We start from the raw sequence: 16,211 nt of genomic DNA, 5'->3' as shown, positions 1-16,211 counted from the left end.
GACCACCGTTTTCGAACGAAACCATCTTCAAGCAACCCTTACAATTCCTCTATCCCACACACCGATGTTCTCCTACCCCTGATGAAGGAGGGGTGGGGGGGGTCTCTCTCTTCTCTCTGTGTGATGATCGGTACGTTGATTCATAAGGGTGAAAATTCGAGTACTTTAAAGTACGCGAGTCAAGCCCATCCCCTCCCCCATTCTATATTCTATGAAAAGAATGTATCATAACAATACCAATCGATATTTACAACTGTTTTTTTATTTATTTATCTTTTTTATTTGTTTTAATCATGAGAGATCGAAGTTCGTAGAATTTTAATTGTAATTATAAATTGTATTTGTGTGCGTGTGTGTCCGTCGTGTGTATGATGTAATTCTAATTAAAGATATTTGAATTATTTTAATAATTATTATATTATTTTTTTTTTATTTTTTTTTAATAATTATCTATTTGTTTAATTTATTATTATTTTTTTTATTTCTTTTAATTTTTTTTGCTAATCACACGAGTTCAAAGTTCGTAGAATTTTAATTATAATTATAAATTGTGGGTGTTTGTGTTTGTGTGATGTAATTCTAATTAAAGATATTTGAATTATTTTAATAATTATTATATTATTATTTTTTTTATTTCTTTTTAATTTTTTTTGCTAATCACACGAGTTCAAAGTTCGTAGAATTGAAATTGTATTGTAATTATAAATTTTGTTGTAATTCTAATTAACGATGATAATTATTTTGTAATTATTTTAATTAATCATTATATTATTTTATTATTTACTTTAATAATCTTATTGTAATAATAACATTTACATTTTCTTTATAAATAATATAATGAATTGTTTAAAATTATAATTAATGAATAATAATCAACTTTACAATAATATTACGATGGAATAGAATATTTAAATGAATCATGATTATAATAATACTGAAATAATTAATATTTAAGATTCAATTAACAATATTTATAGAATTTTATACTATAGTCAATGCTGAGGTATGTTTCTTCTTCATTTTCTTCTTCTTCTTCTTTTTTTTCTATCTTCGTCTTTGCATTGATGTAACAAAAGCGAGAATCAAATTACAACTCGTATGATTAATTCACATTGAATTCTCCGATGACGACGACCAATAGGAATAATAGTTTAATTTTCACTATATGAATGCCTAGCGTTAAATTTCCATTTCTAAACCTTCCCCTTCCCACTCTGACCACCACCACCACCACCCACCACCACCCATCTTACTCTTAGAATCATTCATATGTTGTAATATTCCATGTGTTTATTATAAACTATCCTATCTTTCAAGTTGGATGAAACTGCACACATTGTGCAAAATTTGATTAAAATCGGTTCAATAATTTAGGAGTCCATTGCGGACAAACAACGTGACACACGTAATTTGTATATACTAAGAAGATTGAAAAAAACAAACATTATCTAACGATTTATTTTTAACAATATTGTAAAAATTACATTGAATTTATTTAGTTTATAATAATGTGATGCGTAATAATTAATAAACTCACTTTTTTGTTTTTAATTTTGACTTACAATTTGACCACTTTCATCATTATGGGCACATATTTGCAAACATGAATATAAAATAAAATTTATGGTATTAGGAAAAGAAGATTATAAAAATTTCTGTAGAAGTCGATGATTAATCAACGAGAAACCACTGATGCGTGTGGCGCCATAGTACCGCATTGTACCGTACAGTACCGTACCGTACCGTACAGTACCGTACCTTACCGTACCGTACTGTGTTGTTCCTATACACGTTGACCAAACAATTAAAGTGAACTCGCGTAAGGTAAATTAATTAATTAATCGATTTCATTCTCTGTCATTCGTTATTCCTTCTAACTCACACTTTCATAGGTTCTTTTATATATGTATGGCATGTGCGTTTGCATATGCGTGTACGTGTGCTTGTGCATGTGCGTCGTGTGCGTTGTGTATGCGTAGGACAATTTTAATAAATTTGGAATCCTGATTTATTTTGTTTATTATTTTTGGTTTTTTTTTCAATAATATTTTTATTTTAAATTGTATGAAAAATTGATTTTAAAAATTATTTATTCGTGTGAAATTGTGAAATTGTACAAGTGAATATTATATTATATATTTGTGTGTGGGTTGTGTGCAATTACGACAAAAAAAAAAAAATATATATATATATATATATATAAATTGTATTAATTAAAATAATAATAAATATATTATATAATATACGTATATATAATATTTTATATATATATATAATATAAATATAATACAATTTATATATTTAAAATAAATATAATAAAAAAATAATATATAACATAAGTATTTTATATATATTTATATATTATATTATATATATTATATTTATATATATATATATATATATATATATATATATATATATATATTATTATTATTTATTTTTATATTATATATAAAATATGAAATAAAATTGTAAATAAAAAAATAAAATGAAATATAAAATAAAAATAATTTTATAAATATAAAAAATAAATATAAAATAAATAAATAAATAAATAAATATATGTATATATATGTAAATAATATTAAAAAATTGTTTAACAATTGTATAAACAATGTGAGATGATATGTTTCGAAGAAACAGAAAGAGAGAGAGTGACAGTGACAGTGATAGTGAGAAAGAGTAACAGTGACAGTGACAGTTAGTGTGAGAGATAGAGAGAGAGTTAGAAAATAGAAGAAAGAAAGAAAAAAAGAAACAAAAATCCGAGGACAATGATATTTATAATTATTTATATAATATTTTACCAATCATCCGACGCGTATTTTTTTCAGCCATAATTGTACAACGTACCGAGTGTTTGATAATGATCGATCTAGGTCTTACTCATTGTCAGTGATGGGGAATCAGTGTGTCTCTTCGTTTGTAAAAGTAGACCTCTGTAAATCAAAAATCGAATAAATTTATTCGAATTTAACGTTTTTTTTTCTTTTTTTTTTTTTTTACTTTATTTATATTTTAAATAAATTATAACAATATAATAATTTTCAACATGTTATTAACCTTTTACACTCAAGGAGTGCACTCAAGGAACTACGGAGACCACAAAAAAAATAAAATAAATAAATAAAAATTGAAACAAATTCAATTTAGTTTATACAACACATATCAACTAATGATTTTTTTTTCTTTTTTTTTTAATTACACACATATATGTCTTTTTTTTTTTATTGAAATTGCTTTTTGTAAATTATTTGCTAATATGTGAAATGAACAAAAATCGAATTTCGAGTGCACAGGAAGAAATGAAGATAACAATTTATTCACGACAATCGAAATTTTTACGAAATGATTCATTAAACAAAAAAAAAAACCCCATTTTAAATTATCATCACCATTCCTCGCATAATAACACACGTATAATCTCGTCACACCCGTTATCTCGAAAAAAAAAAAAGAAAAAAAGAAAAAAAGTTTATTACAAAGTTACGTCGGTAGAGATAAAGTTGAAATAACATTACTAAAAGAAAAAAAATAAAGAAGTAGAAGAAGAAGAAGAAAAAAGAAACTTGAAACGTTTGAAAAAAAAAAAGAAAAAGAATTTGTGTGTTTGACGAAAGTACGGGGGAGTGGGTGGAGGGTGGCAGGGGGTGAAAGGGGAATTCGGTAGAAGAGAAAAAGGGGATTGATGGTTAAATTGATCGTAAAAAGACATAAAATAAAATTAAATTAAAAAAAAAAAAACCCCAATAGTTGAATTCTTTTTATTTGAACTCACTGCCAGATGTTCATAAAAAAAAAAGGACCAGAAATTTGAATAAGCAATGCCAACCTAACACACTGCAACGCCAACGCAATTAATGTAAACACAAAACGCGAGATAACGATTATAAACACAGGACTCAGTAAAAGTGTATGTGTGTGTGTGTGTGTGTGTGTTTGTATGTATGTACTTGTATATTCGTAGGGATTTATTTATATATGTGTGTGTGTATATATATGGTTACACAATGTTGAAATTTTAACCTCGTTTCATTTGTAATTTTCAATAAAATCTGCAACAAATTTTGTGTTTTGCTGTAAACATGAGAACCATATACATATATACATATGTATATGTATACATGTATGTATATATGTATGTGTATGTGTATGTGTATGTGTATGAATAATGTTTTATTATTGATAACATTTTTAATCGAGTAATAAAACAAACAAAAAAAAGACAACGATGATTATTATTACGAAAAATATTTGTTTGCATTCGCATTGTTTTTATCTTTGATCGATGTAAATTCGTTCTATGATACTTTATTTTTATTTCTCACCCCATATATACATAAATATATATATATATATAATAGTTAAGAATAAGTAGAAACAAATTGAGATAATTTCAGCTTAATCAGTTGTTTCATTGATAACGAATTAAATTAATGGACATTTTCGAAGAAATCAAATAGAAAAAAAAAAAAAAAGAAAAGAAAAAAAGGAAGATAAAAAGATAAAAAGAAACACGAAATAAATAATAATAATAATAATAATAATAATAATAACAATAATTATATTCATGAATTCAAAAGAAAGAAAAACAAATGTGTTACATGTGTTTTATTATCTTGTAGCAAAAAAAAACAAAAAAAACACAACGAAAATAAAATTATGATAATAATAATAATAATAAAGTAGTAAAGAAAAAAATGTAATAACATGTAATTGCATAAATGCAAAATTATCTCAAAAAAAATGATTAAAAAAAAAGTAATGTTTATTTGATGAACCAATAAACGATAGTAAAAATACATTTTGTTATATTGTAAAAATAATTGTTAAAATTGATGCAATTCTAAATAAATATTGCAATATTTAATATAATTATAATAATATTTAATATATGCAATATTAAATAGAATTCTAAAATATCAATTTGATTGGTCAAATATAAAATGTTAACAAACAAAAATAATACTCTCTAATAATACTTGTATTATATTAAATAATTATTATTAATATTTCAATAATTATTATAATTAAATTATTATTATATTAATACTAAATATATATAAATAATAAAATGTGTAAAATATAATCTACAAATAATAAAATAATAAAATAATAAAATATGTAAAATATAATATATAAATAATAAAAAATAATACTGTATAATTATATATATATATATATATATATATATATATATATATATATATATTTATATTATATAATTATATTACTATTTTAGTTAGTATTATTTTAGTATTTATTATATTATATTATATTATATCATATTATTATTATTATTATTATTATTATTATTATTATTATTATTATTATTATTATATATATATATATATTTAGTATTAGGTTATTAACTATAAAATGTCTGATTCCTCGAATGATTTTAATCTCGAAATCAGACATGTCATATTTAATGACCTAATATTATTATTTATATATATATATAGTTAGTATTATATTATTATTTATATGTTTATATATTTTTCTAATTTATTATATTACATTAAATTATTATTATTATTAGTATTATTAATATATAAATGGAATAGCATATAAAAATATATGAAAGACGGAAGTATTACAAACGAACTATATAATAACACAACACTAATACAGTAAGATCGTAAATGTATTACGATAACGAGTATTATAACGAGGTTTACGTGGTCATAGCAAATAAATGACCGTTATAATCCGCCAAGGTCTTTTAAAACGAGGTCGTTACTGTACACCATTTTCTTTTTTTTTTTCTATTTTTTTTCTTTCTTTCTTTATTAATACTACGTCAATAAATGTCAAATTGTTCTTAGAATTTTCAGTTGAAATTCTATTTCTATATTTATAAGGAGCATGGTAAATCAACTAAAAAAAAATAAAAAATAATAATTTAAATGAACGTAATGACACATGTGTGTGTGTCATTTATAATAAGAATAATAATTATTATTACTAATATTATTATTTATTGCAGTGTCAAAGAATAATTTAATGAGAATGAATATTTAATTTGCAATCTCTCATTTCACCTTATTTTTTTATTATTATTATAATTATTATTAATATTATATGTAAGTTATTTTTTGTGGAAATATTGTTGAAACTGAAATGTTAGATGTTGACAGAATAAGATAGTCCCTTTTTTTCCTTTTTTGTTTTTTTATCTCAACCAACACTTACTTACTTACTTACTTACTTACTTACTCATCTTTCTTACATATTTTCTCGAATATTTCTAACCCTCGTCGCCAACTGGCTAAACAAATCCCACCATTAACTTTGTGTTTCCTTTCCAAAAAGTATAAGGGGGGGATAAGCTTTCCAACTACTAAACCCAACAAATTCTACTCAAATATCTCTTCAAATATCCACTCTCTCTCTCTCTCTCTTTCTCTCTCATAACACTTTTAGAAAATCTTTTTTTTTCCCCCACTTCACTAGAAAATAAATCATATATATATCACAAAAATTCGTTTATATAAATGAACCTATAATAAAAGTAAATAAATCAGACAAATATTAGAGATAAGAAGAAAGAAAAAAAATATTAGTTCTACTCAAATAACACTCTGATGGTTACCCAGAACATTTATAGAAAATTATTTCCATCTTTGCCATCATAACTAAAAATATTATTAATGCTATATGCTAAGTTGAAAAAAATCACGTGTAATAAAATCAATTTCATTAAAATATGTTGAGTAGTTTTGAAATTATTAGAGGACAAACATATTTTTACACTGAATTTTTATATATAGAATTTTATTCATTAATTAATTAATTAATATATAGAATTAAATATATATATATATTTATATATTGAATTTTATTAATTAATTAATTATTTTTCTTTCATCGGGATTTCACGGTTTTTTCCGTTTCACGGTTTCTTCCGTTTCACGGTTTCTTCCGTTTCACGATTTTCAAATAACCCTGATTATTCTAAAAGAAGTTTTCACTTCAAAAAAATGTTCATTGCAAGCAATGATATTTAATAAAATTCGATAATAATTTTATTAATGTTTATCGATTAATATTTAATTATGATTGATAAGACAATAAAATCTATATATATCTATTTGTTTAAAACATTATTATTTATAAATGGTTGGTTTATATTCGTTGGTGCGAGAGTCAAGCGGCGCGTCAAGCAAAACAGACAAGGTTTTCGAATATTCGCATCTCTGATCCGTTAGGCTTGACAGGCCGTTGTCACTCGGCCTTGGGTCGCAAAGTTGTTGTGTTGAAGAACACCCACACACATCATCAGTCCTATATAATTGTCTTATTATTATACATATAACATATAAAAACACCTAAATAATATTTCAATTTATATATTATTTTAACACAATTATTTAATATTAAATATATATTTTTTTTAATATATATATATATATATATATATATATATATATATATATATATATATATATATATATATATATATATATTATTTGTTATTAATCCGAAGTAATGTGCACAGCAGTCCCGGACTGGTTCAGGGACAGCCGAAGTCAACTACTGACTTTTACTTACTAGTTTTGTATTTCTCTACTCTCTCTCTCTCTCTTTCTCTCTCTCTCTCTCTCTCTCTCTCTCTCTCTCATTCTTTTTCTCTGTGTTTATTTTTTCAAACGTGCAAAAAAATAAATCCGTGATTACGTATCTTCGTAGAATCTTCAACATAAATCTTCGAAGAAGGCATCAAAAGGTTTATTACACGTCAGGTTTCGATAGAAAAGCGAGCACAATGGTTTCAAGATTTACGATCGTATGTGTACACCTACGCGTTTACCAAGTACACCATAGTAAGATCAATCTCTCTCTCTCTCTCTCACTCACTCACTCTCTCATTCACTCCCTCACTCACTCCCTGACACTCACTCTCACTCTCTATTTCATTTTATTTTATTTTTGTAAATATTTCAGAACTATGTAATGCACCATATCACGTTAAAAAGAGAGCATACCATGAGACACATGAGACAAAAATAAATTACCATACTTAAGATATCTGTGTGTGTGTGTGTGTATGTGTGTGTGTGTGTGTAATGCAACAAAGTTTCATTCTTTAAACTCCTAGAGATAAATTCGTATTTACGAGATATATATATATATATATATTATTTAATGTTTTTATATTTTATATTAATACAATTATTTATTAATATAAAATATTAATTTATTATAATAATTATAATATATATATATTAATTAAAATAGAAAAAAATAAAATAATAAATTTGTAAATGAAATAAAACGAAAGAAGAAGAAGAAACGGGGGTGGGTGGTTAAAAGAAAAATATAAAAAACAAATAATAATAACAATAACAATAATAATAATAATATTTAAAATTAAATCATTTATAGATCCACGATAAAAAGCACGTATCCAATTACGAAATAAAATAACAAATCTAAAAAAAAATATAATAAAAACAAAAAACCAAAACAGAAAGAAAGAAGAAGAAAATATATACTTATATATATATATATATATGTATATAATTTTTGGTCTCTGTTTTCGATTTACCTTTCAGTTCGGTCTATCTTCTATCTTCTTTCAGCCAAGGTTACTTCTTCCTAATGTGTCACATTTGTAATCTGTTTGTAAACAAGGATGGTAGTGGTGGTGGTGGTGGTGTTGAACATTTTCTTTGCACACGTATACACTTACTGACACACACACATACACTTACAAACTCAAATACAAACAAACGCGCACGTAATCATTGCTGTTATCATCATCATTTAACACGACATACGTACATACGTCGTTTTACTTTACACACACACAAACACATACACCCACAACTTTTCAATTTATAGATTTACGTGTACGACGCGTATCCAGTGTGTGTATATGTGTCTATGTGTGTTTAGTATATGTATTTAAAAAAAAAATAAAAATAAATGGAACGTTAAAAAGGCACTTCGTTGAAGGGAAAAAAATTTTTTTTTTTCAAGATGATAGATAGACCGAAAAGAAGAAGAAGAAAAAAGAGGAAAAAGGAGAAAAAGGGCAAGAAAGTAAAATAAAATAGAAAAAAAGGGACAGGTTTGAGTAAGGGTCAGAAAAGGGACCGACCCAACAGGGAAACCGGTTTTCACGAATTTATTTTTTACACTCACTCAAAAAACACCTCCTCTCTTCACGTTATACCCTGCGTATTATACTAAACGCATATGCACACACACACACACACATGTACACGAAGTTGAACGAATTTTATACGTTGATTGATGTGTCAGTCATTAATGACTGACATTGAACTTTCCGTTTAGGCCGTGTCAGGCATATGTGACTGACAATAAACTTTTCGTTCAGGCCGTGTCAGACACCGGTGCCTGACGATCACCTTTTAAAACTCAACTCAGACACACAACGTGGCCTGACGACAATTTCCGCAAGAATTTGCGTGGCGCACAACTTTAGTATTCACTTGCACATTAAAAAAGTTTGTGATTTATTTTAAATATTATTATAAATATTTCAATGATTTATGAATAATCGTATTATTTTAAAATATGTTTTAACGCACACACACACACACACACACACACACACAAAATTCCAAAAAATTATAAATCAAAACATTAGAAAATAAACAAATGATTAAATCAAATTTGAGAATCGATAATCAAAAATAGTACAAATCGAATCACAATCCTAAAACACGTGACGGATGATAATGTCGTCGATTGGAAACTCGCGCGAAAATGCAATCGCGTGCATGCCCGACAATATGGCGTCTTATTAGTTGAAGAAGGGAAGAAAAAATGCGCGCGCATACTGAAAATGATGCACGTTGAATGCACGCACCGCGCTTGCACAAAATTGCACTGCACTTGCACTGCACTTGCACTATTAAGAAAATAAAGAAAGAAATGAACAAATTAGTGGGAAATTTTCCCTCTGTAGTTCTTTTTTCTCCCCCCTATTCAACTAGAAAAAATCACTAGATCGGGGAATACCACTATATATATATATCATTTTCAAATGTAAATAAACAACAAATGCACACGCGTAATATTATTTATACATACACACATATATGTGTGTATATATTTGTGTTAACACACACACGTAGAAGTAATATATATTTATAAATAAATAAATAAGATTTTTTTCTTTTTTTGAGTAAATTTTTTGAAAATAAATCGATCGAAGATTTCGAACAATGGGACGAAACAATAATTGCATCCAACACGGCGCACGGTCGGCGAACGACTGAACTGTCTGTGAACGCTTCGAGCCAATGAACTCATGCAATGTGTGTGTGCCTACGTAGAGTGAGAGAGAGAGAGAGAGAGAGAAAAGACAAATAGAGGGAGAAAAAGAGAGAAAGAGAAAGAGAGAGAGGGAGAGAGAGAGAATGCTAGTACCTACGACGTATTTTACTACATCGTTTCTTTATGTCCCTTCCTTTCTTCCTTCCTTATTTTTTACTTTGCTTAGGAGTAGGACAGAAACCTACACAGTTTCTTTCTATATATATGTAAACACACACACACACATACATACATACATAGAGACAGACATATGTTAAGTACTATAAGATCTAGTTTTATCATACGTTGTAAATGTTCTAAGATAAATAGTGCCATATATGAACAATTCAAATGAAATTATTAATATATTATTTGTTAATGAGAATGTTTTTTTTTTTTTTAATTAAATATTTAATTGAAAAATAATTTATTTAAATAATTTACGTAATATTTGTGCGTGTATTGTTTTTGGTTTTGTTTAATTTTAAATTGTATATGTGTGATGTAAACTCATTCATAACAAGGTGTACATTTAAATTGGAATGGAAACATGTTTGTAGATAAATTTGTTAATGAAATTGAATTTTTCTTTTTTTTTTTTTCAAGTAATTGAATGAAAAATTGATAGAAGAGTTTATAATAATAAATAATTATTGTTAATATTAGTTTTAATAAGAAATTAATAGTGATTTATGTAATGTGACTTTTTATTGGCGAGTATCATCAATCAAAGGGGAATACCCCAATTGTGAAAATTTATTCCTAGAAAGAACAGATTAAATAGATATATATATATATATATATATATATATATATATATATATATATATATATATATATATTAAATTACTATATTATATAATATTATTTTATAGTATTTATTATAATAAATAAATACATTATAATATTTATAATAAATAAATTTTTATTATTTATTATTTAAATTTTATATTATAATATATTTTAAATAATATTTTATAATATTATTAATAATTAAATATGGCAATTATTTCTTAATTCAATCACACATTCGTACGTTTTAAATTAATACTAATACATAAATATATATATATATACAATATATTAAATCACACATGTACAAATTATTATTATATGTAAAGTATATTGACATGACGAAATTGATTACGTGTTTCATCTCAATACATTTAATCAAATATATCCTACACATATATATATATATATATATATATATATATATATATATATATATATTCTGTATGTTTTATTCACACATGTGTATACATATATATGTGTGTATATAAGATAGTGAATATGTAAAAAGCACAAAATAGTGTGACGCATGAATGTTTTTCGCTACGAGAAGCACGCGCTCGTTCTTCGTCACAGAGTTGGTGTTCGCGCTGCTGACTCAGCATCAAAGTTATGCGTACAATGTGTGTGTATATATATGTGTATTGATGTGTATTAGTATATGATAATAGAGGCCGTGCCTCGCCTTAGAAATAGATATAGATAGATATAGATAAATAGATAGACAGAAAGAGAGAGTGAGAGAGAGAGACAGAGACAGACAGACAGACAGACCGACAGAGAGAGAGAGAGAGATAAGGATTCCATCTCCCTTTCTATATTTTCTCAACTTCCGGTTGGAATTTGAACCTGGCGATGGACCAACACAACACAACACGTTATTAGATCATGTTTGAATAACAAAAATGATTACATTCATAAGTATTTTATTATACACGTGTGTATGTATGTTGTATGTATGTATGTATGTATGTATGTACGTATGTGTACGTGTTTTATGACGTATGAGTAAACATATTTTTGTTTTCCAGTAATATAAACAAATATCGACAATTACCATTATGACCTACATTCTAACCAAATAACTAAATTTATTTTCACATGTACATACATACATACATACATACATACATACATACATATGTAATTTATTTATTTTGCGTATATATATATAAATATGTATATGAGTTGGTGATTTCATTTTGTACTGGTGCGTGTGTTTTGATTAATGCTTTCTCACTTTTTCTTTTTCTTTGTATTCATATATATGTATATATGTATGTATGTATATATATGTTTAGTATTTAGAACAGTGCCAAATGAGAGAATCGAATTTCTGACGCAAGAAATCGTTGATGTTTCTTCGTAACTCTTAACACCGATCTCTTACCAACCCCCCCCCTCCTCCTTCCCCTCTTGAGTCTTCCACCTTCCTTTCTTACTTCCTCCCACCCTTCCACCGAACAAATCACACCTTCCCACCATTTGATTTTGTTCTTTAGGTTTAGCTTATCCTTTCTAACCGAATGTGAAATTGTATAAATCGATTGTGCCCATCATGTGTGTTGATTTTTTTGTTGGTTCTTCTCAATGAAAAATATAAATATATATATATATAAAATATATTAATTATAATAAAATTATTATTAATAAGTTTATTTAAATAAATTTATATTAATAATTATTTTATTTTTAATTTAGTTTATTATAAATACAAGTATATTATAAATTAATTTTTAATAACATATACACATAAATTACAAAAAATTATTAATTTAATAAATTAATCAACTTATTAATTATAATTTTAATTAAACTCAATACCTAATATAACAAATACCATATATATGTATATATATAATAAATTAATTATAAATTTAATAAACTAATTCAAAAAAAAAAAGCAAAAATACGGTGCAATACACCATGGATGATAAATAAGATTAAGGGGAAGAGTAAAATGTACTTTTATCATCTCAAATTTATCCTTTTACGATAAATTCATAAAAATATTATCAAACCCTGAATAAATGATAAAATTACTTTTCTCCTAACCTAAAAACAAAAGTTCCATAAAAAACTAGGATAAAAAACGCCCCTCCAAGAATACGAAGAAAAAGAAACTGAAAAGAAAAAAGCAATAAAAAAACAGCCTAAAGGATGGGGGTGGGAAAGGGGTGTGAGAGATAGAGAAGAGGATTTATAGTCGTAAGTCGAAACCTTTGACCCAAACAACGATCGATTTTCTTAGGTTAGTTTCTCACGTGTAGACGAAGTGAGTGACTCCTCGCGTTAAATTCCGTCGCACACAAAGTGTCTCATAAAATGCGAACGTGGGAGAAGAAGACCAAAGAGTAAAGAGTAAAATGGTGGGGATAAGGGATGGTAGAAAAGTTTGAGGTTAGGAGGAAGAAGAACAAAACGATGTTGTTTCGTCTAACCAATTCATCTCTCTCACTCTCACTCATAAAACTCTGTTTTCCATCTCTGTCAAACTTTATTTCTATTGTAAAATAAAATGGTGGGGATATAAGGGATGGTAGACAAGTTTGAGGTTAGGAAAAAGAAAATACGATTCTCTCTCTCTCTCTCTCTCTCTCACTCTCACTCATAAGACTCTGCTTTTCCATCTCTGTCAAACTTTCTTTCTTTTGACTGACTGACTGACATAACCAAAAAACAAAAAAGGGAAGAAGGGGGATTTGGGGGATTTGGGGGAAGGGGCTTGGTATAGCGAGACGAAACGGTGGACGCGCCCTGAAGATGGATTTACGATTAACTCGGTGAGATGAACGGGCAGTAAAAGACGCTTCGGCGCCGTCAGGAGAGCATAAGGGCTCGTAAAAGCTAATGAGATGAGAGTAGTTCTACGGACTCCTCCTTTTCTTTTCTCTCGTAGACAGCCCAGGCAAACCTTTACTCCAACCCAAGGCCTCTTCTTCTCCTCCTCTTTCACAACTCTCATCCCTTTTACCCTCTTTCTAACACACACATACACACTTATTTATCTTATACAGTCTGTCCTCGACTTTCAAACATTCTACTTTCGTTATTTCGCACATTTTTAACCCATTCGCATCATGATTAGATGAGTCATGTCTACTGGGACATGGGTTTGAACAAGGAAGACATGTCCTAGTTAGTAGAACATGCCTTCCTTGTTCAAACATTTGCGACATTCAACTTATGACTGACCCAGTATATTCGTTTAAATGCTCACAGATGGAAAAACAAATGTCCAAAAGCCTCCTAACCTCAAAAACATGCCTCTTTAACAAGTTAAGCGCCACGTCAGTCATTGGTGACTGACATTAGACTTTACGTTAAGGCCGCGTCAGTCACTTATGACTGACACCATATGATATTATATATCTAAGTGGCGCGCGTGGCCTGACGGGGACTTCTTTGAAAATGAGCGTGGCGCTCAACGTGTTAACTTCATTATATATACATATTGATAGATAAATACATTAAAATACAGTTTTTCATGTATATTTTTTTTACATCCCACTACTTTTTATCAATCAATATTTACACACACTTTCAGGAACAAATTATGTTTGAAAGTCGAGGGCCTACTGTATTTTTTATCTTCTTCTATCTGTAATATTCTATCTCTCTCACACTTATATTTACATGTATCATTGTTTAATTTTGATGATTTTATTTTTCTAGAACATTGCAAGTGAAAATAACAGATAAAACATGGAACTATTGGATATTGTTATATGAGGAATATTATTTGGATCAATGTAATTGTAATATGGCAACCAAAGGGACACATAATCAAATTTGAAGGACTGCAATTGAGTATTCTGAGGACTATAATTAACACTATGCACTTGGGAAATTTGGTATTTATATCTAAGTACTCTACATGAAGGATTCTGAACTTTGGAGACCTATAAATGATAGATTCAGGACCATTCAGCTCTTCTACAGGTAAGAAAACTGATCACCTTTAATAAATATAATGCTTTTATATATGTGTTTCATGTATATTGCATATTTTTTGTTACAGTTACACCTCATACTATTGGAATAGACTGGACAAATATAAAATTTCCATCATGCCTGAGCACTTTGAAAAATTTCCTGATAATAGAAGGATAATTATGAGACGTCCAATGGATTACCAATACAGAATGGCAGCTTAAAAATGACGTATTATATTTGTCAATGTACTTTATTTATCAATTACATATTATTATATGTTAAAAATCCGATGTACATTAAAGAAATGTAATAAAAATTTTTATGTACTACAAATGGAATCAATAAAATATATTTAAATAAAATTAAATAAGTAGTTAAAATTATTTCTATCATTTAAAAACAATTCCTAAATTAAAAATATACTTATGAATAAAAAAAAAATACAGAAGAATGCAACGTTAGGAAAATTTATTTATTTGTTTAAAAAATGTACACATAAATACAAGTTTTAAGACACTTCTAGTAAGAATCCTCCGTGGCCAAGTCGGTATAGGCGCCGGCTAGAGTACGTGAGATCGCGGGTTCGAATCCCGCCAGTCGAAAAATATTTTTTCGCGGATGACGTCACGTAAACAGTGATGTACATCTATTTTAATAAATTTTTAAATTTATTTATCGATTTTGAAACTTAAATACAAGTTTTAAAATACAATTTTTAGAATGTCTTGATAGCTCGATGCTAGAGTGTCAGGATTGAAACCGTGGGTTCGTGAGATCGAATCCCGGCCGTCGCGAAAGTAAAAATTAATTTTATTTTAAATTTATTTTATCGCGTGATGACGTCATGATGACGTAGCCAGAGGGTGGTGATAACCACCCCCCAGAGTATTATTTCTGCATTACATATGTATACGAAAAAGGGGGTGGCTACGAAAAATAGTTTTCCACCCTCTGGTTTATTCTTATTCTAAAGATACGAAATACTTTTTTTTTCGAAAAAATAAAGATTTTTAAAAAACTGAAAATCGTGATTTAAAAAACATAAAAAAGTTAGCGCGTGCCACCTCTTCGCACATCATGTGATCCTGTTACAAATCTCGATTTTCGACAAAAATTTGAAAATTTTCTCGAAAAATTTATTTTGTAACAGGATAACATGATGTGCGAGGAAGTGGCACGATTTCGGCGATTCT

General features: G+C 27.3%; 2 protein-coding genes across 17 annotated transcripts in view; one reads left to right on the top strand and one right to left on the bottom strand.

Annotated features, from left to right (window-relative positions):
* Positions 1-15,369, top strand: part of LOC107068857 (uncharacterized) — a 61,804-nt gene extending 46,435 nt beyond the window's left edge. For 4 of the 7 annotated variants that reach the window (XR_001476059.2, XR_016177730.1, XM_089175889.1 and 1 more), the window contains 2 exons: positions 14,758-15,024; positions 15,104-15,369. Coding sequence is in view for 4 of the 7 variants with exons in the window: in XM_089175889.1 (XP_089032015.1) it covers positions 14,960-15,024; positions 15,104-15,239 (201 nt within the window). In the remaining 3 variants the exon portion in view is untranslated. Of the gene's footprint in view, positions 1-12,986; positions 14,686-14,757; positions 15,025-15,103 lie in introns of those variants that run through there. The other 3 variants (XR_016177731.1, XM_089175893.1, XM_089175892.1) reach the window with 3 other exon arrangements.
* The window catches only part of LOC107068855 (growth factor receptor-bound protein 14), a 364,319-nt gene that overhangs the window by 288,709 nt on the left and 59,399 nt on the right, over positions 1-16,211 (bottom strand). The window contains exon 1 of one of the 10 annotated variants that reach the window (XM_089175888.1): positions 8,552-10,621. The exons of 8 other annotated variants lie outside the window; for them this stretch is intronic. The gene's annotated coding sequence lies outside the window, so the exon portion shown is untranslated. Of the gene's footprint in view, positions 1-8,551; positions 10,622-16,211 lie in introns of those variants that run through there. One more of the 10 variants, XM_015325673.2, reaches the window with a different exon arrangement.

Source organism: Polistes dominula, unplaced genomic scaffold, assembly GCF_049000335.1.
Source record: "Polistes dominula isolate Pdom_NZ unplaced genomic scaffold, Pdom_raw_medaka contig_19, whole genome shotgun sequence".
NCBI classification, from domain to species: domain Eukaryota; kingdom Metazoa; phylum Arthropoda; class Insecta; order Hymenoptera; family Vespidae; genus Polistes; species Polistes dominula.
This window is presented reverse-complemented; position numbering and strand designations above follow the sequence as displayed.